The 23,516-nt window shown below is 34.7% G+C and overlaps 3 protein-coding genes across 3 annotated transcripts; 2 read left to right on the forward strand and 1 right to left on the reverse strand.

Moving 5' to 3' along the window:
• Positions 1–2,751: 2,751 nt before the first annotated feature.
• Positions 2,752–6,827, forward strand: LOC108197722 (transcription elongation factor SPT4 homolog 2). Its single transcript, XM_017365412.2, has 5 exons — positions 2,752–3,003; positions 3,105–3,196; positions 3,338–3,393; positions 4,669–4,730; positions 6,560–6,827. Exons 1-5 carry the CDS (start codon positions 2,914–2,916, stop codon positions 6,608–6,610), a joined length of 351 nt encoding a protein of 116 aa, XP_017220901.1. The 5' UTR covers positions 2,752–2,913; the 3' UTR covers positions 6,611–6,827.
• Positions 6,828–9,231: 2,404 nt separating this feature from the next.
• LOC108199317 (adagio protein 3) lies at positions 9,232–12,419 on the forward strand. Its single transcript, XM_017367086.2, has 2 exons — positions 9,232–9,640; positions 10,592–12,419. The coding sequence occupies exons 1-2, from the start codon at positions 9,348–9,350 to the stop codon at positions 12,186–12,188; spliced, it is 1,890 nt and encodes a 629-aa protein (XP_017222575.1). The 5' UTR covers positions 9,232–9,347; the 3' UTR covers positions 12,189–12,419.
• Positions 12,420–14,027: 1,608 nt separating this feature from the next.
• On the reverse strand, positions 14,028–21,337 carry LOC108199318 (microtubule-associated protein 70-2). The gene is made up of 11 exons (XM_017367087.2): positions 20,655–21,337; positions 20,468–20,553; positions 18,943–19,008; positions 18,686–18,856; positions 18,390–18,560; positions 18,148–18,303; positions 17,906–18,052; positions 17,678–17,749; positions 17,065–17,589; positions 16,801–16,988; positions 14,028–14,517 (listed from the first exon to the last, which is right to left on the reverse strand). Exons 1-11 carry the CDS (start codon positions 20,908–20,910, stop codon positions 14,478–14,480), a joined length of 1,878 nt encoding a protein of 625 aa, XP_017222576.1. The 5' UTR covers positions 20,911–21,337; the 3' UTR covers positions 14,028–14,477.
• Positions 21,338–23,516: the final 2,179 nt, after the last annotated feature.

Raw genomic sequence — 23,516 nt, forward strand, 5'->3', positions numbered from 1 at the left:
TGATAAAATCCTGAAGAATGCATGCACACATTCGGACAAGCAACGGAGCAACAAATTACAGCCAAATGTAGGCTACCTGAATTAGATCTGGTGCATTTGTATATAATTCTTTTGAGTTTAACAGGCTTGTTATAGCAAGATGAACCCTCAAATTTATGCCTCATAGCATTTCTTGATCCTTCTAATGAGTTTCTTTTTTGTTCCCAACATGAACAAATTGTGGAGTGGCCAATTCATGCAAACGAAATATGCAAGTGCGACAAAAGTAAAATCTATCTAAGACATTTTTTATTTTTTTTTGCCAAAATATCTAAGACATTTAGTGAAGCTACCAAAATATTGATTTTATAAAGATTACAAATAGGGATGGCAACGGGTCGGGTCGGGTCGGGTTTCTTAAGATCCAGACCCGATCCGTTATATTTCGGGTCGGTTCGGGTTCGGGTCCGGGTCTGGAAAATGAAGATCCGGATCCGATCCGTCGGGTTTTTTCGGGTTCGGGTTCGGGTTCGGGTCTCATTCGGGTATTTAAAAAATAAAATTAAATAAAAAATAAAAATTATATAGCTATAAAAAATGTGATGATTGATTTTTTTTTAAAATTTAGGAACATAAAAAAGGGTTTTACAAGTTTCGTCTAATACAATAAACACGTGAAACATGTTAACTTAATTGTATACAATCATTCAACTTATCATTTATATTTTATATTTTATTATATTTAGATTTTTTAATGCACAATAACTGAGAAAAATATTGATGAAATGAATATAAATTATGTATTGAGCATATAAAATTAAGTAAAATGTTAATATTCATACCTAATAATTCACAATATTTTAATATATATACTTTACATTAAACACATAATATATATATATATATATAATATTTTGTATCGGGTTTTTATCGGGTCTCGGGTTCGGATCGGGTTTTAATCGGGTTTCGGGTTTCGGGTCGGGTCTCGGTTCGGAATACCTGAGATCCAGATCCAGATCCAAACTCTTTCAGGTCTAAAAATAAGATTCAGATCCGGATCCAGATCCAAAAAAATCGGGTTCGGGTAGACCCAATCGGATCGGAACGGGTCGGGTATCCATCGGGTCGGGTAAAACTGTCATCCCTAATTACAAATACCTTTTAAAAGAAAAATGCCAAATATCCTAAAAAGGTATCACATATTTTTTTTCAAATGACATGTTGATCTGATTGAAACTCACTCACAACTCGCATGATAATGAGATCCCTCTGTATATACATCAATCACCCAATCGAAATTTTGCTAATTAAATTTCAATGGCCATCTATATAGTCTTTGGTCAGGTGGTAGATTTTTTTAATAAAATTTTTCATTTTTTTGAAATCCGCAAATTTAAGTCAATTTTTGGCTTTAAGCTGACTTCTAACTTATTAGACAAACAGATATTTTTCAGGTTAAAGTTGAATATAATTTTAAATCCCGACTTAAAACCGAGACAAACAGGCTCTAAGGACTCATTTGTTAACGGGTGGATGAGAGGAAATGAACTGGACTATTCCGTTTCAACTGTCCAGACTGTTTGCTGTCCACTCTTAAAATCTGGACGAGCAAAAAAAGTTGGTGGACGACAGCCCCTTCAAAACTTGGCTGAATGGTTCGGCACAGTTATATATCATGTACAGCATCTGCGCATGTATCATCAACATGCATTGATTTTTTTGTAAAACAAGTTTAATGATAAATAAAATATTTTAAGTCAAATTTCTAATTTATTAACAAATATGACTTCCTCATTTTGTTCATTTTAAATAATTTTTGATTTTTCGACATGTATATGAGGTGAAAAAAAACAATATCTACAATGAATAAAAAATTTCAATTTTTATATCAAATAAAAGTTTAAAATCCAAACTTTTATTTGATATAAATTTTATAAAAAGAAATTATGTTTAGATGTGATTTTTCTAACACCTTAAAATACATGTAAAAAAATCAAAAACGGTTAAAATGGATGGAGGAAGTAATAATATATACGTGTGTTTTTTCGTGTGATTATTGTTTATATTATAAATTCTGTTAAACAATTAAAATATTTTCTTATTAAAAGAATCAATAAATTTGAAATTTCATTTATTTAAATGAATATAGCCATCCAGAAAATCGGGATTAAATTTAACAAACGAACTATAATCCTATCATTCAGAATATTGTTCATCCAGAATTCTCGTTCATTCAGAAATTATGTTCATTTTTCGACATGTATATGAGGTGAAAAAAAACAATATCTACAATGAATAAAAAATTTCAATTTTTATATCAAATAAAAGTTTAAAATCCAAACTTTTATTTGATATAAATTTTATAAAAAGAAATTATGTTTAGATGTGATTTTTCTAACACCTTAAAATACATGTAAAAAAATCAAAAACGGTTAAAATGGATGGAGGAAGTAATAATATATACGTGTGTTTTTTCGTGTGATTATTGTTTATATTATAAATTCTGTTAAACAATTAAAATATTTTCTTATTAAAAGAATCAATAAATTTGAAATTTCATTTATTTAAATGAATATAGCCATCCAGAAAATCGGGATTAAATTTAACAAACGAACTATAATCCTATCATTCAGAATATTGTTCATCCAGAATTCTCGTTCATTCAGAAATTATGATTCAGATTTAACAAATGACCCTGAATCATCAGCAATAAACTCAGCCAAACGGGCTCAAATTAGCCTATTTAGCTCTAAAAAAAGTGAAATACCACGGGGACACATGATAAAATTTGGGCCAAGAAGCAAATGGGTCAAAAGACACACATTTAAACACGCTCCTACATAACAAAAGCCGTCTAAAGATTTTCGAACACAGGTATCTAGTTCCAGAAGCATCACTTCGTAGGTTCCCATCAAACCTCCGAGCAAGACCGGAATGGCACACGCAGCTGCACAGATTCCGACCAGTTTCGGACACGAACTCCGAGCTTGTCTCCGTTGCAAGCTTGTCAAAACCTACGACCAGGTCTCTCCACATTCTTTTTTCCAGTGTTCTTTTTTATTTTATACATTTAAAAATATTAAAAAAGGCTAATTAGGGTTTTGTTAAAATCTGATTAATTGCAGTTTAGAGAATCTGGGTGTGAGAATTGCCCCTTTTTTAAGATGGATGAAGATAATGAGCGTGTTGTTGATTGCACTACTCCTAATTTTACTGGGTAATTAATTTAATTATTTTTTGATTTTCGTTTAATTAGTACTTTTTCTTTTTTTAACTTAATGTATTTAAAGTTGTGGTATCATGTGATTGTGCTTGTATGTGATTGTTTTTGTTTATGGGGGTTGTTTGTATGTGTTAGGGTGATCTCGGTTATGGATCCTCCCAGAAGCTGGGCTGCTAGGTGGCTCCGTATTGGTACGCCTTGATTCTCGTCCCGGCTTTTTTTTTTATAGTTTGTTTTTTAGGTTGTTTTTATAGTTGTAATGCATGTATTACTGAATTGTGCTTCCTATGTGTGTGTTACTTTTTATTTTTGGGTATTTGGTTTAATTTGTGAAGAATTCAGCTTGTGTTTGGTTGAAATTATGATATTTGTTCTGTTGGTCTTGTAGACTGACTTCATTTAGAAATGAGAGTGGTTATTCTTTCATCTAATTGCTCAATTAGGCAGAATGAGCAAGACAGGCGTGAAACATAACTGCAGACGTTAGTGTAAGACTATTGGAGTAGGCCTTGGTGTTTTTTGTCCTTACTTTTAGTAGGAAACTTTGATGATTTTCTGCTGTTAAATGTCATATAAGTCGTTAACATCTTCAGATAAGAGGGCAAAAGACTGTTAATAATTATTTTATGATCTTGCACTTCATGTGAATTACTAATTACTATATTTGTACTTGAATTCTTTAACTAATAGGATTTTTCAAAAAGATTAGTTATCAGACAGTAAAAACTTTGATGCTCAAAAAATATATAAGTGAATGTAGGGGTTATTTCTAGCTATACTGTAAACACTTGCTTTCCAAATGTTGGCATACATCTGCTCATAAGTTTTTATGTAAGTGGGTTTTGAAACTGACTACGACAAAACAATCTGTTTTCTTTATCCTTTAGAAATATTGGCGTAAAATAATCTTGTTTTAGTGAGAGCTATACTTCGATATTTAACTTAATAATGAGTTCAAACTTTTCGGGTAAGTCATGCATCCCATGGTCATGGTATGGAGAAGGCTGCATGTCATAGGTGAGACTTGAGCTTTGGTTTTATAAGCCACAAGAGTGGATCCTAGTGCATATTATAGCATTCTGACTTTAATCTAAGTTTATATCAAAATTAAAGAGTAAAGTGTAATTTACTAGCTGCATCTGATACATACTTTCTACACATAGAACAAGAACGAAAGATATATCTATTTTATAGTTGCTATATTGCGAATATACATATAACATTAATGTCTGAGTTCAGTTACACGTACCTGTGTATCAAGTGATTCACCAATGACATTGACATACATTTTAGGAATTACAAGGCAATATTTTGGCATCGTTTATTTTCTACAGATATTTTTCTGTTCCCCTTCATCTTTTTTTGATGCTTGGTTTCATTGAGCAATCATGTATATAATTTTGTTGAATGTATTAGAAATGCTGATCTAGCAGACTTTTAATATGTAACTGTGTTGTACATTTCAGGAAGATTTAGACCTGGTTGTTACACACTTGCAGTTTCAGAATCACTTCCAGAAGATTTGCAGGTTTTCCTTGATCTGAATTAAAATAATGTTTTGAAATATTTAACTGGTTTTAAAAATCACTGCACATGTACCACGCATTGGCATCAGTTCACTATCTCGTTAATTTACGAGGGGACTTTTAAGTATTAGTGTCTGAACTAATGTTTTATTCTTTCAAAAATATATTCCCAAAACTATTTTCCAATTCTCTGTGCACTCAATAAAAATATAGAATACTGCAATTTTTTTGTTTAATTTCTATCCTTAAGTCCCTTCTTTTGATCTTTGTCACACACACACGCGTGATTTTCCCGGTGGTTAGTAGATGAGAGAAAAAAAAGCTAAAGAATGGCAGCTTTTTCCTTTATGCATATTCTCTATATTTTTAAAGCAAGGAAAATGAAAGAAATTTTGCATTCCTTTCCTAAGCTTTTTTCCATTAAGTAGGAAGAGAAGCTTTTGTATAGTTTTATAAACAACATTTTATCTTTACAGCAAATATACTCTTCCATTCTGCCATTCATATCCATATTTTGTCCACTTTAAATGAACTTGTAAACAATTGAAGGATGTCTACAAGTTTATAAGTAATATTTCATATCTTAAAAACAAATATACTACTCCATGCATGTCTATAATTTTTGTCTACTCCTAAAAAAACTTAGAAACACCAGGGATGGCAACGGGTCGGGTCGGGTCGGATATCTGTGATATCCAAACCCGAACCCGAAATTTTTCACCAAACCCGAACCCGATCCAAACCTGTTTGGATTTGGAAAAACCAAATCCGAACCCGATCCAACGGATTTCGGATCGGGTTCGGGTTTAATCCAAACCCGAAATTCTGCAAAAAAAAATAATTGATAATTGAGGCACTTTGACGACGAAAGAGGCGAAAGAAGCAAACACAACCTGAGTTGGAATCAAAATTAAAATCTAAGCTAATTAAAATCTAGGCTTATACAGTACTGTTCAAAGTTTCAAACACAAATCATAATATCAAAATACACTCGGACAACAGAGATAGATAGCAGAGTTGTAGACGGAGACGGATAGCTGACTCGGAGACAGAGCATCGGCGGCGAACAGCAAGGTTGGAGGCGGCGACTTGAGTAAGCGGCGGAGTCGCGGAGATGAGATGAAACTGAATTAGGGATTTTTGTTTTTATGAGATCGCACTAGGTTTGAGAGTACTGAGTACTGACCCTTGAATTGCACATTTGCACGTGATTTGGTCAAGGATGACTTATGAATTATTGGGTTCATATTTAATAACTTAGTATAATATATTAAATAATAATTGAATATTGAAAATATATGTATGATATATATATCATGGTCCAAAAAATTATAAATAATATATTAATATATATAATATATGATATATATTATTCGGATTTTTTTCGGGTTTCGGGTTCGGATCGGGTTCGGATCGGATTTGGATTTCGGGTCGGGTTTCGATACGGAATACCTAATATCCAAATCCAAACTCGTTCGGGTCTAAAAATTAAATCCATTCGGGTCGAAACGGTCGGATATCCATTTAGATCGGATTTTTCTGCCATCTCTGAGAAACACTTGAAGGATGTATACAAGTTCTTTCATGTTTCCAGCTATAGCTTTTTCTTTTCCTTTTCTTCCCTACAATAGTCGGAAACACAGTACACAGCATTAATGTTGCACCAAATTGGCATATAACAGTTACTGGTTTCAAGTAGTAGTTTTTTCATAATACTTTATACTAAAACCACACTCTGTTTATCGTGATATTTTAATTAGTAGCATGTGCTAATTTTCATCACTTTGTTGACGAAGTCTTGCCTAACTTGGTTTCATTCTTGTTTGGCCAGAATCTTTGTGAAGATGAGCATGTCCCGTATAATCCACCAAAGCGCATCTAAGCTTCTAATTAATCGTCTACCTGCCAGTGATTATGTCAGGAGACAGTAGATATCAAGTATGCAGCTTTTCAGTACTGTAAACTCAGATTTTATGATATTCGGCATATTTGTAGTTTGTGTACTTGTTGCTGTCTTGTCTTAGTTTCTTCTGCTGAACAGTAGCTATGTCCTGGAAATGAACAGGTCCACTCTAACATCTTATTGCACATTATCTTCATGTCTGTGTTCTAAACATCTCTGGTTCATTGAAAATCTCCGATAAATTCCAGATTAATCCTTAAAAATATTTTACCGATTTACCACCCTGATTTATAGAAAAAATCTCAATAAATTCTGAATCAGTAGGTTGATTAGTTCCGATTCCCGATTTCTACGAACTTCAACTGAATTACTACTACCAGAGTTGCAACAGAGGCTTCTGTATTTAGTTCAAGTCTTTAAAGAAATTGTTCATGCTAAAGAGCAAGTTGAAACTGGTTTTAAACTCGGAATCTTCATTTTTTGTTAAAAATTAAGAACTCCCGAAGGACCAAACTCTTGGATGTTGGGCAGAAACTTGGAAAGCTCGTTTCTTACTCTATTTTCTTTTCAGGTGGAAGCCTAACAGCTTTTAAAAAAAAAGGTCTCTGGGCTAGGCCCAACCGAATGGATCCAATAGTTGAAACAAACATCTCTAATTTAACTTTAGATCTTTTTTTTTTGCTAAATAACTTTAGATCTTTATTCGAAAAGTAAAAGGAATATTATATTTGAGATTCGAGAATAGGCCAAGGCTAGCACCCCACGTGACCACGTGCCGCGACACAAATATCTTTGCGAGAAGTGAGTGAATGAGATTTCATGGCGTGGAAGCTGCAGAGTGACACGTTTCAACCCATAGATATTTTCTCCTACTTATCGGTTCATCATCATTCCGGCGTCCAATGGCTACCATTACTTTTTTACTCCATAGATATTTTAAATGAGTGAATTTTTCCGCTAGAAAATATAATAGTACTAGTCATCCTATATTTTCATGTGATAACTTCTATTCCCTCCGTCCCAGCAATTTGTATACAAATGGTTGGGATACGGGGACCAAAAAATTGTGTAAGAAATGAGTAAAGTTAGATGAAAAGTGGGTATAGTGGTGGGATCCATTTATATTTAATAATAGATTTGAGATAGTGGAGGAAAGTAACAGATGTAATAGTGTTTATATTATTATAGAATGGAGATAGTGGAAGAAAGTAGCTGGTGTAATGATGTTTTATATTATAAAAGTTTATTATTTTTGGACCGTATACAATTGGTGGAACGTCCCAAAAAGGAAACTGTATACAATTTATTGGGACGGAGGGAGTAATAGTCGGTGTTGTAAATATTTTTGATTTATTTAAAATTATTTAGATGATTTTTAAAAAGTATTTTACTGATATATTGATTTAAAAAATTAAAAAATCTTTAAAATCGATTAATATTCTCAGGGTCCGGTTTTTGTTACACGCAATCATGGTAAACTAGCAGGAAGTGGGAAGCAGCATCACTGCATCAGTGCTGGTGTTTGAGTCAACTATACATGTATATACGCACTCAACTTACAATATGCTTGCTTCTTACGTGGATTTGCACATTGATATAATATAATATATACTTCTAATTGTGTAATTATTTAACTTTTTTTTTTGAAGGCGTGTAATTATTAAACTTAATTTTCATCTCATTTACTTTGTTTATCCGGGAAATTATTTGTAGCTCAAGCAGTCGAGCTATATAAAAGTACGAATTAGCAAAAGAGAGAGTAGAGAAATACTAACTACAAATGTAACTTCAGAGCCTCAAAGGTTCCGCCGACCAAAAAATGTCCAGCTGGTTTTTCTTTGTTTAATCAGACGCCGAATCACCGGGCCCAAATATACATTATATAAATCATAATGATACTTCGATGATTTAGAGTGGTTTGTCGGATAAATTAATAGCTAAATTGGACATGTAAAATATTAAATAAAATTTATTTGATTTCATACTAAATGAGTGACTAAATGCTTTTGAATATTAAGCGGATTGTTAAACGGTCATTGAGAGGAATTAGCTGTCAAAATGATGTTGACTTGTTATATTAATTTAAAATTATTAATTTTTAATAAAGTAACTATAATATTAAAAAATTTAAAAAATATATTATTATGAAGTTTATAACTATAAATAAATATTTAAACATGTATTATTAATCCGCTTACTGGCTCGCTTAAGCGTTTGCTCAGCCACTAAAATGCTAAAGGTTCTCCATATGCTTGGAACATGTAAGATATTGTGTCTCAATGATATTAGTTATACTGATTTGTGATATTAAAAATTTGTATATGAATATAATTTTAAATAAAATATATTATTTTAATATAAAACTAGATGATTTAAAACCTTGCTCAGAAATTTTGTTTTTAGTAGTTAAGTATGATGAATTTGAAATTGGAATTAATAATTACATTATTGAAAAGAAACAATCAGGACACGACATCAAAGTGGCAAGATATTTGGGTGGTTAAAATCTGAATGGTCCACATATCTCCGCCTAGACAAGATATTTCCGTCTTTCTAAATATCTCCTACCCACTGTACCACGTTATACACACAACTTATACTTATACATACAACCTGCCAGCAGTTTTTACATTTTACAACTTAAACTCAACAAACCGAACACACAAACTCAAGTCTGAAGCAAAGATTTTTTTTTTTTAAATTTATTTCTACAGCGATGACTGCTGGATCGTATGAAGATGATGAAGAGATGGTGAGTTACGGCTATGGGAAGAGGCTGAAATGCGGGGGAGATGTTGGGGAGGATGAGGAGGAGGGGGAGTTTGGGAGAGTTGAAGATGAGAAGGAGAATGAGTTTGCGGTTAGGCTGGGTGATTTTTTTAATCCGATGATTCCGTCGTCTATTGTGGTTTCGGATGCTTTGGATCCTGATTCGCCGATTATTTATGTTAATTCTGTTTTTGAATCTGTTACTGGTTATCGGGCTGATGAGGTTTTGGGGAGAAACTGGTGGGTGATCTCTCTCTCTCTCTCTCTCCCCCCTCTCTCTCCTTCTCCCTCTCCCTCTCCCCCACTCTCTCTCTCTCTCTCTCTCTCTCTCTCTCTCTCCCCCCTTCTCCCTCTCCCCCACTCTCTCTCTCCCCTCTCCCTCTCCCCCTCTCTCTCCATGTGTATTTTAATTTGTTTCTTGGATGTGTTTGATCAGCTTTAGGATCCGTGATTTGTGTGATTGGTTGAAGACTTGGATTTTTTTTTAATTATTTGTTGGATTTGTTTATTTTATTGAAATGATTAACAAAAAAAGAGTATGATTTGTTGATTTTAAATGTCAAATTTGATATTGTAGTTTTTCATTAGAGTTTTGTGTTGAAATGAAAATGAATTGTTAAGATATGATAAGATTTCGATAATTTGATGTATGGAAGGAGTGCTTTTATTTGAAAATTGGATGAAGAGTTTGTAAACTGAAGTGTGTGTAGGCTGTAGCTAGATATTGTGTTATGGCAGGAATGACATATATTGCTTTACCAACATTAGGCATGTTATATGTGGAGGCAGGTTCCTGAGTTGATTTCACGGCTGAGTATATAACATTTATGCTCTCTTTGACGGAAAAAATTGGTGGTTCATTTTGTTCATTATTCCGTCTATTGTAACCATCTCCATTGGATTTGAATGGAAGAAAAGAGTCGATGATAGAACATTAATAGATCTGCTAGAATGGCATATCTAGAAAGTTCTAAACTTAGTTATTTTACAATGTGATCTTCGGAACAGTCCACATTTGGTTTTGTAATGTAGCTCCTCTCGGTACATGCTTATTGCACATCTCTAGTTGCAACCGATGTGTGAGGAATGAAAAAAAATAAAAATACCATGTCTGTTTGCATTAGTTTTACTGTCTTGTAATCATATTTTCTCATCAATTCTAATGGATTATTTGTAAACTTATTCTTTCAGTCGATTCTTGCAATATAGAGATCCTCGCGCACAAAGGCGGCACCCTTTGGTGGATCCTGTCATTGTTTCAGAGATCAGACGATGTCTCGAGGAAGGCATTGATTTTCAAGGCGAGCTTATCAATTTTAAGAAGGATGGCACTCCATTGGTGAACAAGCTAAAACTTGTGCCTATACATGGCGATGATGGTGTGGTTACTCATGTAATAGGTATACAAGTATTTACCACGGCAAATATAGATCTAAATAGTGTGTCTTATCCTGTTTTCAAAGAAACTTGCCCGCAGCAGTCTGATGAGTCGAGTAAATACCCTTCAATGAGTGGACAATTACACTACAGACACTATCAGGATACATGTGGGATCCTTCAACTTCCTGACGAAGTACTAGCTCAGAGTATCTTGTCACGCTTGACACCTAGAGATGTTGCATCTATTGGTTCTGCATGCACAAGGATTCGACAGTTAACAAAGAATGAGCATGTGAGGAAAATGGTATGTCAGAATGCCTGGGGAAGAGAAGTTACAGGTGCACTGGAACTAATGACAAACAAACTGGGATGGGGACGCTTGGCTAGGGAATTAACTACTCTTGAAGCGGTTTGTTGGAAGAAGTTCACAGTTGGAGGTGCAGTAGAGCCTTCGCGATGCAATTTTAGTGCTTGTGCTGTAGGGAACCGACTGGTATTGTTTGGTGGGGAAGGAGTAAACATGCAACCTATGGATGACACATTTGTACTTAATCTTGATGCTGCAAAACCAGTGTGGCGTCGGGTTATTGTCAAATCTTCACCACCAGGACGCTGGGGCCATACTCTCACAAGTTTGAATAATTCTTGGTTAGTGGTATTCGGTGGCTGTGGAAGGGAAGGATTGCTGAATGATGTATTTGTTCTTGACTTGGATGCTAAACAACCCACTTGGAAAGAAGTGTCTGGAGGAACTCCTCCACTTCCCCGGTCATGGCATAGTTCTTGCACAATGGAAGGCTCAAAATTAGTGGTGTCTGGTGGGTGTACAGAAGCTGGAGTTCTTCTTAGTGACACATTTTTGTTGGATCTTACATTAGAAAAACCAAAATGGAAAGAGATTCCAACTTCATGGGCACCTCCATCTAGATTGGGCCACTCCCTATCCGTCTATGGAAGGACAAAAATATTAATGTTTGGCGGGCTCGCTAATAGTGGACATTTGCGGTTACGTTCAGGAGACGCATACAGCATTGACCTGGAGGATGAAAAACCTGAATGGAGGCAACTGGAGTGTGGTGCATTTACTGGTGTAGGCAGTCAGAGCGCTGTGGTTCCTCCACCTCGACTTGATCATGTTGCAGTAACAATGCCTTGTGGTCGTATTATAATATTTGGTGGCTCAATGGCTGGGCTGCATTCTCCTGCTCAGCTTTTCTTGTTGGATCCTGCTGAAGAGAAACCATCCTGGAGGATTCTCAATGTACCTGGAAATCCACCTAAGTTTGCTTGGGGTCACAGCACCTGTGTGGTTGGAGGGACCAGGGTCATGGTTCTGGGTGGACATACCGGAGCAGAATGGGTCCTGAATGAATTGCATGAGTTGTGCTTATCAAGCATACTGGACTGAGACGGATCAAATTCTATAAGCTGTGTAAATCAAAGCATACTGGACTGAGACGGATAAAATTCCACGAGTTGAATTTATCAGACTGGACTGGCATCCAGGTGACTATGCAGGACTAGTATTTTTCAAGCATACTGCACTATGCGCCGTCTCGTTCTTTTTCTGTATTGTTATTGATTTAACAATCTGTTATGTCATTGTATATCTAAATTGGTAAGCATGCGAGTTTGGAACTGGTAAATCTTGTGTATTGGTGGTGGTTTGTAGGCTTAGGCATCAATAGATTATTATACAATTGGTGATTATTTGAGAGCGTATCGATGAATTTGTTATGTATATGATGAAATTTTTTTTTTTATGTATTGTATAAGTTTAGTAAGATGAGAACATTTTTGGCCGGTTTTATATTTTGCTTGGCGCCCAATTTATCAATCCATGAAGTTGGCGTTGTAGTATGTCTCAGTTAGACTTATGGGTTCTGAGAACTCGGAATGAATTAAACACATGTGTATTAATAATTTCGAATCAATTAGATACTTGTATATCAATCCATGTTATGAAGTTGGCGTCGTAGTATGTCTCAGTTCAAGCACTTATGGGTTCTGAGAACTCGGAATGAATTAAACACATGTGTATTAATAATTTTGAATCAATTAGATACTTGTATTAAAGACTTTTTATTCGACGACCAAAAAAAAATAACTTTTTAGCTCTTTCATGTATCAAGGAATTTCACTTGGAAAAGAAAATATTTCATATTAATTGATTCGAATCCACAGCCATAACCATGGGTTCCAATGTGAAATTTAAAATAGAATATTCTCCAATTAACCAACTTTTGGTTCATCTCTTCCAAATTTATAACTTGTATTTCAATTGTAATTGATTGATGACTTGACTAAGGGTCTGTTTGGGAGTGCTGTTAAAAATTGCTGTGCTGTCAGAATAAGTGCTGGTAAAATAAGTGCTGTTGTAGAAATCAGATAACTGTTTGGTAATTTTTTTGATATTTACTTATTTTGAGTTATAGTATAAAAAATAATAATGTTTTTGGTGAGGTTTTATAATGAAATCTATAACAACATTATGCAAAAACTGAAAAACAGCTTTTTCTAAAATCATGGGAGGACCTGCTTTTTCTAACAGCAGCTTTTCAGCTAAAAGCTGCTGTTCAGAAAAACTGTTTTTCGATTTACCAAACAGTTTTTCACCTGCTTTTCAGCAAAAAACTGTTGTTGCTGTCTGCAATAGCAACCCCAAACAGTACCTACATGCATTTTGCACCAGCAAAATTCCAATTTAACTAACTTCGATCCAACTCTCCCAAATTTAATCAACTTATTTCAATTCAAAGTGATTGATGATTTGGAACTGCACCCGCTTTGTACATATTTGCTTTCAGTTTTACAAATCCTTTAAACGTTGTGTATTTTAACATTTTGAATCCAAACAGTAGCAAAGCCAAAGCGACCAAAGTTCACAGTGCAACAGACTTGCCCTTCAAATATGAATTCCATATCAGCTATAGCCTGATATCATATATCATATGCAATTATGCACGTACAAAAAAAAAATTAAAACAATTTTTACACAACTGGACCTCAGAAGTGACAGTATTGGTTACAAAATATATAAAACAGCTAAATGCACAAAGTTAACCGTACTTAAAAATATCCAAACCAAAAAAATTATGCTATACTTAACATAGAAGAAATATCCATGACCAAACTATTTCAGGTCCTTCAGGACTTTTAGTTAGCCTGTAATTCTAGATAAATTAGAAACTACTAGATGAATAACACAATCATGGGAGCTACTAGTTTATACCAGATAACGAGAATATTGACAAACATTAATCAATTTAAAAACCAAAAAACAAAAGAAGAAAAGAAGAAAAAACTAGCCGCAGGTTACAAATATAGACTGCAAGCACAAACTCGTAAGGTGAAATATCAGCAACACCAATAATTTAACCTATACATCCACAAATATCTCCACTCAGATAAATTCTGACAAAGGGTTAGTAAACACAACATCCTCCAGTTCTTTCTTTGTTGATAGCAAGTGGAGGATGATGAACTACGTCGTAAGCATACTGATTCCACAGACTTATCTCCTATTCATTGTATTCTGATCACTTGTTCGATGCTGGATCAAATACCAGACCAATAGCATGCCAAGTAATCTAAAATCAACCACAAGTCAATAGTAGGAAAGATGAGAAAGTAGCTCAAGACCCAATAGAAAGCTATGCATAACTATTTTTTGCTGCGCTGCAATCAGGATTTCTGGTTATTGGGTGCTGCGTGTTAACCCTCCTCGTGCTCCAGTCCTGCAATTTACAATGAATAATTAAGCTCCAACATCTTTCTCACAACATTATTGGGTATTTACAAACCAAAAAGGGTAAATAAAGCTCAAAAAAGAAATTTATGGAAGTAAAAAATAGAAGTTTCCTTTCATATTACCAGTCATTATTGTTTATGCCCTTAACATATACCTGCTTGTATATTAAGACATTCCGCTAATGCCTTTCAAGTCACTAATACAAGGGAATATTGGAGTTAGAAAAATAAGAAGTGCAGCGGAACATCGAGCAATGCAACTTGGTGATAAGCAAGAAAGTAACCTATTGATTCTTGCAATGGTTGCAGTTCAAGTCTTGTTAAATCAGCTTGTATGTGTGTGTGAGAAGAAAGTGAGCCTAACTTTCTTATTAAACTCATGCTAGCCTCCTGTTAAACCATCAGTAGGTACAACACCCACCTGATTAGAACTTGAATTTCCCTCGTACACTATCTACGGAAGGAGGATAAAAAAGGATCTCTTAAGAGGAATTTTAAGGCAAATAGCTTTTAACTGGCCCAGCGGAACTAAGTAATTTATATGTAATTCAGTATTCCAAATCTATGAAGCACGAGTGTGAGTGATGGGAAACGGGAATTCGGTATAAAAAAAATATAAAGGGGATTTAGTGAGGGGGGATACCGGATACGGCAGTTAAAAAAAATTAAAAATTGTACATCACGTATATATTTAATTAGGAAAAGAGTAGCATTTGAATTAAGTATTAAATATCAATTCCATCAGCAAACAAATACATACAGATTACATAAATAAATTTACATATCTACTTGCAACTTGCAAAACAAGATCAAACCATCATAAAGCTGCACCAGAAAAGTATACATACATACAGCCAAGTCAAGTAAATATACAAAATCAAAGCAGCCCACAAAAACCAAAGCATCAACTCATCAATATATATTCTGAAGCTCCTATATACATACACATGCAGTGCGTGTGTGTGTGTGTGTGTATACAGTATACACAAACATATTTGCAGAAGAAGAGTAACAGAAGATGAGCCGAAGAATGAAGATGCGCTTTTTTTTACTGCAAAATTACATAACTTGCCCTTCCCGCACCCTTGTGAATCCCCAACCCTAAATGCTGGGAGACGCCGGGTGGTGCACCCAGCCGCACCAGCACCGCACCTGGTGCACAGTGCAGCAACTGGGTGCCACACCCATGCTTCAAAGCGCCAAATTGACCTATGATGGAAAACAACATGCAGTGGACCAAGACTTGGCAACAAAAACTAACCAATTATCTACCTAAGACCAAACGAATAAAACATCAATTCCTCAATCAAACAAAGTGAACAGGATTTTTATATGCTTCAGAAAATTTAAAGCAAACAGCAGCTTCATTAACAAGAAACAAGTAATCCATGTTATATGGACCCGTAATAGTTTATAATAGACAAACAATTATAAGGAGCTCTTTGATCCCTTTACCATGAACGTTGGCTGTAAAAAAAGTAAGTTTCTTGAAACAAATCAAAAGACAGTAAGGACAGCACATTTATTTGTAAACTAGTTAACTCCTTCACCAAGGCATCTTATGAATCTGACAAGCAGCTAGTATAAAATAGTCGCATGCTGTGATAGTGCGTGTTTGAATTAGCTTATCTACTTCCTAGAACAGGCAAAATAAATACCACCTCCAAAAGTACTTCTGCCTTTTATAAGCTAAGACAAACAGAACTTAAATTTGCCTGGTGAAGTGCATTACAGTGTATGCTGCTCCATGTCAGAACCAAAACAAAGAAAATGATTCAAATTCTATCATCACAGCACAAATGATTCGAGTCCTATCATCACAGCCTTGTGTGATAGTCCTAATAGTTAGATCCAATATGCAAGGTCCACTTGTATATATATATATAGGGTCTTACTCTGGTACAAACCACCTTAGCGTACAAACTACAAACTAAAATTAAAAAGTCTCTAAATCAAATCGAAATATAGCACATATGGTATGGAAATTGATCGTTGCGAGATGAACAAAAATACAGTGAAGTCGGATTTCAAAAAAAGTTCACCGATTAACGGGAAAATTTAAATTAAAAACGGAGGGGAATCTGCAGATCATGTGTGACAGGGTGTATATTAACTGGTGTGTGGTTGCCCCTGCGGGGCCATTGGATTAGATTCATCCAAGGGCTTATATTGAGTTTGTAGTTTGTACACTAACTTAGTTTGTATTTGAGCACTTCCCTATATATATATATACATCAAACAAAAGGAAGAACAACAAAAAAAAAAAATACCTAGCAGGAAGCTGAGAACTGTTTGCAGGACCCCTTGCCCCTCCTCCGAAGCGCTTGGCCCTATTTTCATGTTCTTTATCAACACGCATAGAAGCTACCTCTTTCTCCATGGCAGCTACCTCCCTTCTCATCTTCTTGGCCTCCACCTCCATTGCCTTAGTTAAGGTATCAACTTTTCTTGCTAACATCTAAATGAAAATCACAACTATAAGATGACAAAACTATAAGACAAGCATCTTAGTATCAGTATGAAGAAATTACGACCTCAATGGCATCATCTTTATCTTTGAGGCTTTGATCCTTCTCATGCCCAGCTTTTCTCAGAGCAACAACCTCTTTCTGTAGCAAGTCATACAACAATCCTGGTACAGTATCCTCCTTCTCTGGTGCTGCTGTGAAGTCATTAGGTTTTTCATCTGAATCTGCTTTCCAGTTATTATTACATGTAGCACTCGCCTTGGTTTCTTCAGAAGAATCACGAAGATTAAAACTTGGACCAGATCCGTTTAGAACTTTACCCCTATCCAATGAGCGAGTACCACCATCAAATGACTTAGATGTGCCTTTGGCATGTTTTAACATTGTGCTACTTCCAGATGATCTCAGCTGGAACGATGGCGATCTCTTCGGTAAAAATCCATTTGATGTTAATTTAGAAATGTTATCGGCTCCTCCAAGCGACTGACGACGACCATGACTAGCACTTTGTAGATCGAATGGGTTGCGACTGCTAACATTTGGTGATCTCAAAGTCTCTTCTAGTACTTTCAGCCGCAGTTGATATTTTTCCTGAATTCAGTATTTAGAAATGAATCCTAACAATGGCATAGATATACAGGTATTGTTACTGATAACAGATAAAAAACGGAACTGCTACCTTTAACTGAGCTTCAGATCTTGCAGCTCGCTCGGTTATAGCGAGTTTGTCCCTTAATTGTTGCATCTCCCCCTGTGAGAAGAGGATTCAAAAATAAGCAGAAAGAACAGAAACTACACGAGCATATATGATATAACAATGGACAGAGCAACATAGACTTTTTCTCATCGAATATATAAGCTGAAAGGGACCAAGTCTCAGACAAGCGTATGAGAAAACTTATCATGCCTGCATGAATCTTCTTTCTTCAAGCCATTGTTTCACTGGCATCACCTTGTCATTGGCATCTTTCCATTCATTAGCCACAACTACTGCCACCCTGTTTGCAGTTACTTTCGCACGTGCTAGCTCTCTGTCAAGAGTTTTTCTTTCCTCCTGAGCAATTAAAAACAGACTTGTTCATTAAGTATCATTTTCAAATTTCAATATAACAATCACATATAGGAAGGTTAAGCAAGAAATTAACTTACATTCATCTCTTGAACTTTTCGTTGGTAATCTCTCACGGCATTTGCAGCAGCCCCACCAGCAAGAACAGCTTCTTCAAGCTCATGTACAGTCTGCGTAAGCTTTTCAACTTCGGCAACTTTCTGGCGGTGCATTTTATCCAAAATCTTATTCTCTTCCTGATATACAAATAGACGTTAAGAGGCATTCAGATAATATAACCTTCAAGTCTAGGAAAGGTAAAGATGAACTCCAGCTACAATACCTGGCAAATTTCTATCTGCTTCATTAGTTCTTGGTTTTTGTTTTGAAGATCATCTACCATAGAAGCCTTCGCCAAGGCAACCTGCACTGTCCTCTCAGCTTCAAGTAAAGCGGCCTCTTTTGATTTGGTAAGGCGATCCAGAGCTTTGTTGTCATCTTGGAGCTTAGCAATCTGTAAAGATAACAAGCTCAATATGTCAACTACTTTACTATATTCAAAAGAGCAATTTCTATTCTGTTATTAGAATATTTTAGAATTGAATGTTCTTAAACAAATTTGATGTTATATGGTTATACCTCTTGACGAGCGAGCTTGAGCTCTGCTTCCAAAGGTGCAAGGATGGCTTCTATTGGGGGCATATCATCATCCTTTTGAGCAGCATGAACTCTACGAAGAGTGGCTTCTGCAGCAAACTGAGCAGCCATTGAGGCCTTCTTCTCATCATTAATTTTCTTGATCTCGAGATTCTGCCAAGAAAGAGGGATCCCACTACATTTAGATTTTGTGACTGTAGAAGGAAAAATTAACTTTATGGTAGAGCTTCAGTCAATACTTTGCTTTCGAGAAGAGATTCCGTAAGCTTGAGCTTCTCGTCCACCTTCTCCAGTTCTTCAGTTAGCTATGTTAAAAATGGACGCATCAACATGTAAGTTTTAACTCCAATATCATGACTCAAATAACTTCAGGAGCTAACAGAAAAGGTCACGCACTTCTGTTACAACATTGCAACTAGATAAGGGAAAGCTTAAATTTATGTCTGGCTACAACTCCACATCTATAATAAAAGAAATAACAGGACCAACATATATCTTCGAACAAGATGAACCTGAGGCGTATGGGTCTTAAAAGGTCCCAAAATAGGTTATGACATTCATGTGATGCATATCAACGTGTCTGTTTATTAATTTTTTTTTAAGAATATATGGTATCTTTTCATTTTTGTTTATATATACATAACGAAGGACTAAATTTATTGCACAATATCATGTTTTATCAACTTTACATCTACACCAATCTACTGTTATATAGGACTCAAGGACCTTGCAACTCAATAAGAGAGGAGATTATGCACACATGAATTTCCGATGCAAATAAGGAGCATAGATATATGTTAGAATGTTCGGCAATTATATTCTTCTCTAGTGAGCAAAGTTTTGAATTCCATTACCATGTCGTGAAATTTCCATTGATCTAATAATCTAATTTGCACCACTACTGCTTCAATAACAAATTACTTCCAGAAAATTCATAGGGTCAGTATGCAGAAGCAGAGGCCAAACATAATAACCATGTAATAATTTTTAAGCAGCATAAAGGTAATGAAACTTTCCTGGCCCATTATATCAAAAAACAAACCATTAACTAAAATCTTAGCATTCCCAATTGAGAGACCATAAACTAGCTTACAATTCAACACAAAACTAGAGACCTAAAAGATTCCTTAAAAGTGTTGCATTAAACACAATCATTATTAGGATTTACTTTTTTAAGAGCATCAAATCAGCCACGACTTCGCTGGAATAATAAAAAGGGAGTCATCATGACAAAGAACAAATGTAATTTTTTCCAAAAGCATGCACCTACTTATTTAGTAAGCTCAGTACTAAACTAGGCCGAGTCTGCTGTGTAAGGATCCACTGTCTAAATGGGTCATGCTTGTGATCTGAATAAAATCCAATTGATGCTTATAATCTTAATATAACGTCAAGTATCAGGCATACGAAAACCAACTGTGAAACTGAAAAAGAGACACCATGTAAACTCAAAGAATACGAATAAATTATGAAAGGAAAAAAGGTAAACATACACAACATGAGTACGTCAACACAATTGTATTCAACGACTTGAAGTAGGAATTTAGTATGAAAGGAAAAAAAATAGTGGTATCAATCTTTATGCAGTGTATTTATGTTATGAAATATAACATTAATTGGTTCAAATTGACACTGTATAATTGAGCTTCAAAATCCTCCTTTTTCCTTTATTCCCGTTTTATTTAAATTAAGCTCCAAAATTCGGAAACAATATAATATACATACAATTGAACACAATAAGACCAAATCATATAGGGGACAGACCTCTTCCACCGCTTTCTCACGAAGACGTTCAGATAACTTGAGTGCCTTGATCTCCGCCTGTGCTTCGCCAAGTTCTCGATCCTTATCTACACAAAAACCACCACATTAAACCCAACACTTAATCAAATCAAGCCAAAATTCAAACAACAATTCACATATACAAATAGATCAACCACAAATTCCTGACCTCTAACTTCATTCTCCAAACGATTAAGCTCGACTTTGACCGGATCGGAACCGTGCATCAGACTCATAAAATCATCCGCATCCAAGCTCGGCGGCCTCACTGGCGCTCGCCGTCTCGACGAACTCCTTCCTTCTCTAAACGACGCCGAGGACAACGGCGTCGGCGTAACCTCACTCGCCGGATACCGTGCATTGCCGCCACTACTCTCACGCGCCGCCACCGACACTCCGCCTTCGTCGCCGTAATTATCCTCCATATCGGATCTAATTGCAAATCTCACATCAAAATCAACACACACACTCGAGTACACAGTAACAAATCTCTCTCCCTCTTTCTCTCTCTAATCAAAACACACACAAACACAGATAAATCTCTCTCGCTCTCTCTCTCTCTGTCTCTCCTTTCTCTCTCTCTCGCTCTCTCACTCTATGTACAATTATACATGGATCTGGACACTAACACTCTAGGGTTTCAAACCAACACAAACTCTCTATACATGTAAGTAGATGTGTATGTATATGTTTAGCGAGAATGCCGCGTGAGTGTGTGTTTCTCTCTCTAGAATGCTGGTGATTCAAATCTGCATCTATCTGTGTCAGATTTTAGCTAGCTTTCTCTCTCTAGAATGTGGGTTTTAATTTATGAGTGATTAAAAAAGAGAATAATAATAATTAATAATCATTAGGTTTTGCTGTTTAATCACACAGTATAGATGAGAGTACGAGATTTTTTAGCTAACAAGTGAAGTCTGTGCAGCTTTCGCTTAATCTTGTTTCTGTTTAGTTTAAGACTTGGATGGAAAGGTCGGCGTGAGAACGAATATCTATTAACATTAATTGATTTTATGATTTTATTTTAATTTTAAATTATAAATAAAGTTACAGTAATAAGTTTTAAAGTTTATCGGATTTGGTATCGCTCTATTTATCACTGTCATTTTTTTTCTATGAGTTGGATGGAGGTTAAGAAAAATGCTTGAAAAATGTATAAAATAATATAAAAAATAAAGAAAAGTGAGTAAATAGTATAATTGGTTAATATTTTAATTGATAAATTAATAGATAGCGCTGATATTTCTACAACAAAGAGTTTTATTAATTCAAAAAAAATTGTAATATAAAGAATTGAGAAGAATATTCAGAAAATGAAAGAATTAGTTTGATCAGATATGTTTTTAATTACAAAAAATAATCAAAATACTTTTTGAGCTCAATTAGTCCAGAAAAATTCAAAATGGGACAAATATAAGAGGAAATAAATGAAACTAACCTTCACAAACAATAAGTTCCTCCAAATTTAATGAAAAAAATGAAATTATTTTTATTATCATGTTACGAGTTAAAATGAAAATAAAATAATAAACTTTAAACTATAATCTTATTCTCCCATTAATAATAAAATTGATAATATTCATTTCTTCAGCGTAAAATCAACAAAATTTTCGATTCTTCTTACTCATTTTTCTTCCTGAAAAGATCTCAAGAACATGAAAAAAAATTGTATATTCATATTATTGATCACAGATATTTCAGTTTTATTGCCGAGGTTAGGGTTTAAAACGAGTCAAATGGATACGGATAACAATATGATCGGATTCCTTTCGAATTTATAATTTACTCTTTCAGATTTCGTCCAAATTTAAACTAAAATTATATAAGTTTGTTCGAATCGAGTTCGAATATCTTATGATTTGGTTTCGACTCGATTGAATACCAATTTATTCATATTTATATATTAGTATGAGATAATTAAAATATTATAAATACTCGAATAATTATGTATCATGACTAAAATGAAATCATTTGTAGATTATTATGTTATTGTAATTATTGTTTATATGATGTATATTATACATAATAATAATAGGCACGATTTAAAAATTCGATTCAAGTATTTTTATTAAACATGTATATTCAAATACTCTAAATCTAGTCGAATTACTCAAAATAAATATGCTTGAGTATCATAATACTATAATCCAACTCGGTATTCATTCGAGTTATAAAATTATAATCAAACTATAAATATGTCCGAGTATCAGAACGGTCAAATCCACTCGAGATATTAATAGTTTTAACTTTTATTAATTTATTTAAAATATTGATTAATTGAAATCAAATCTATTATCAATATTAAAACAGAGGAAAATTGTCGATCTGTTTGAAGTACAACTGTCCTTTGGCGTCAATTTTTTTAGTACTCTAGTACATGTGTGTCGATGATTTAATTGCTCGTTTACGTTTAAATGAATGATGTGATGCTCTTACGAGGTTGAAGTTTTTTTTTTTGATAAATGAGTTAATTTAATAATAAAAAGCCATACGGCATCTACATAAACAGTCGCGTCGAACAAACAAAATACAGAAACAATCACTGATTAATCCATTCATCTTGGAGATAAAATCACGTGATTTGTTGAAGATGATATCTACACAAACTTCGCCACTTTCGCTTCCGTCACAAACAGTTTGAGCTATCGACTGAGAATGCAATCCCTTGACAATTTCTATTACTAAATCAAACATCATACTCACACAAACGGTGAGAAAATAACAAAACTCACACAAACGGTGAGACAACAAAAAACCAAACCAAACGTGATAACCTAACAACCAAATGCGTAAATGAAATATTGGCTAAACCAAGTCAATCTTAGATCTGGGGAACAAAACTCACAGAAACACGATAACTCGGGCCACTTTCAAGGATAAAAGCACCGGGAAGAACGAGAAATCCGTAGTTCCGTGGAATTGAGATCTAAGAAAAGAAGGCCAAATCGGAAAAGGTTTTGAATCCTTAGATCCGGAAAAACAAATGCCAAAGAAGTTTTATTGAAAGAAAAAAGCAAACACAGAGAAATAA

This window comes from Daucus carota, chromosome 8 (genome assembly GCF_001625215.2).
Source record: "Daucus carota subsp. sativus chromosome 8, DH1 v3.0, whole genome shotgun sequence".
Classification (NCBI taxonomy): domain Eukaryota; kingdom Viridiplantae; phylum Streptophyta; class Magnoliopsida; order Apiales; family Apiaceae; genus Daucus; species Daucus carota.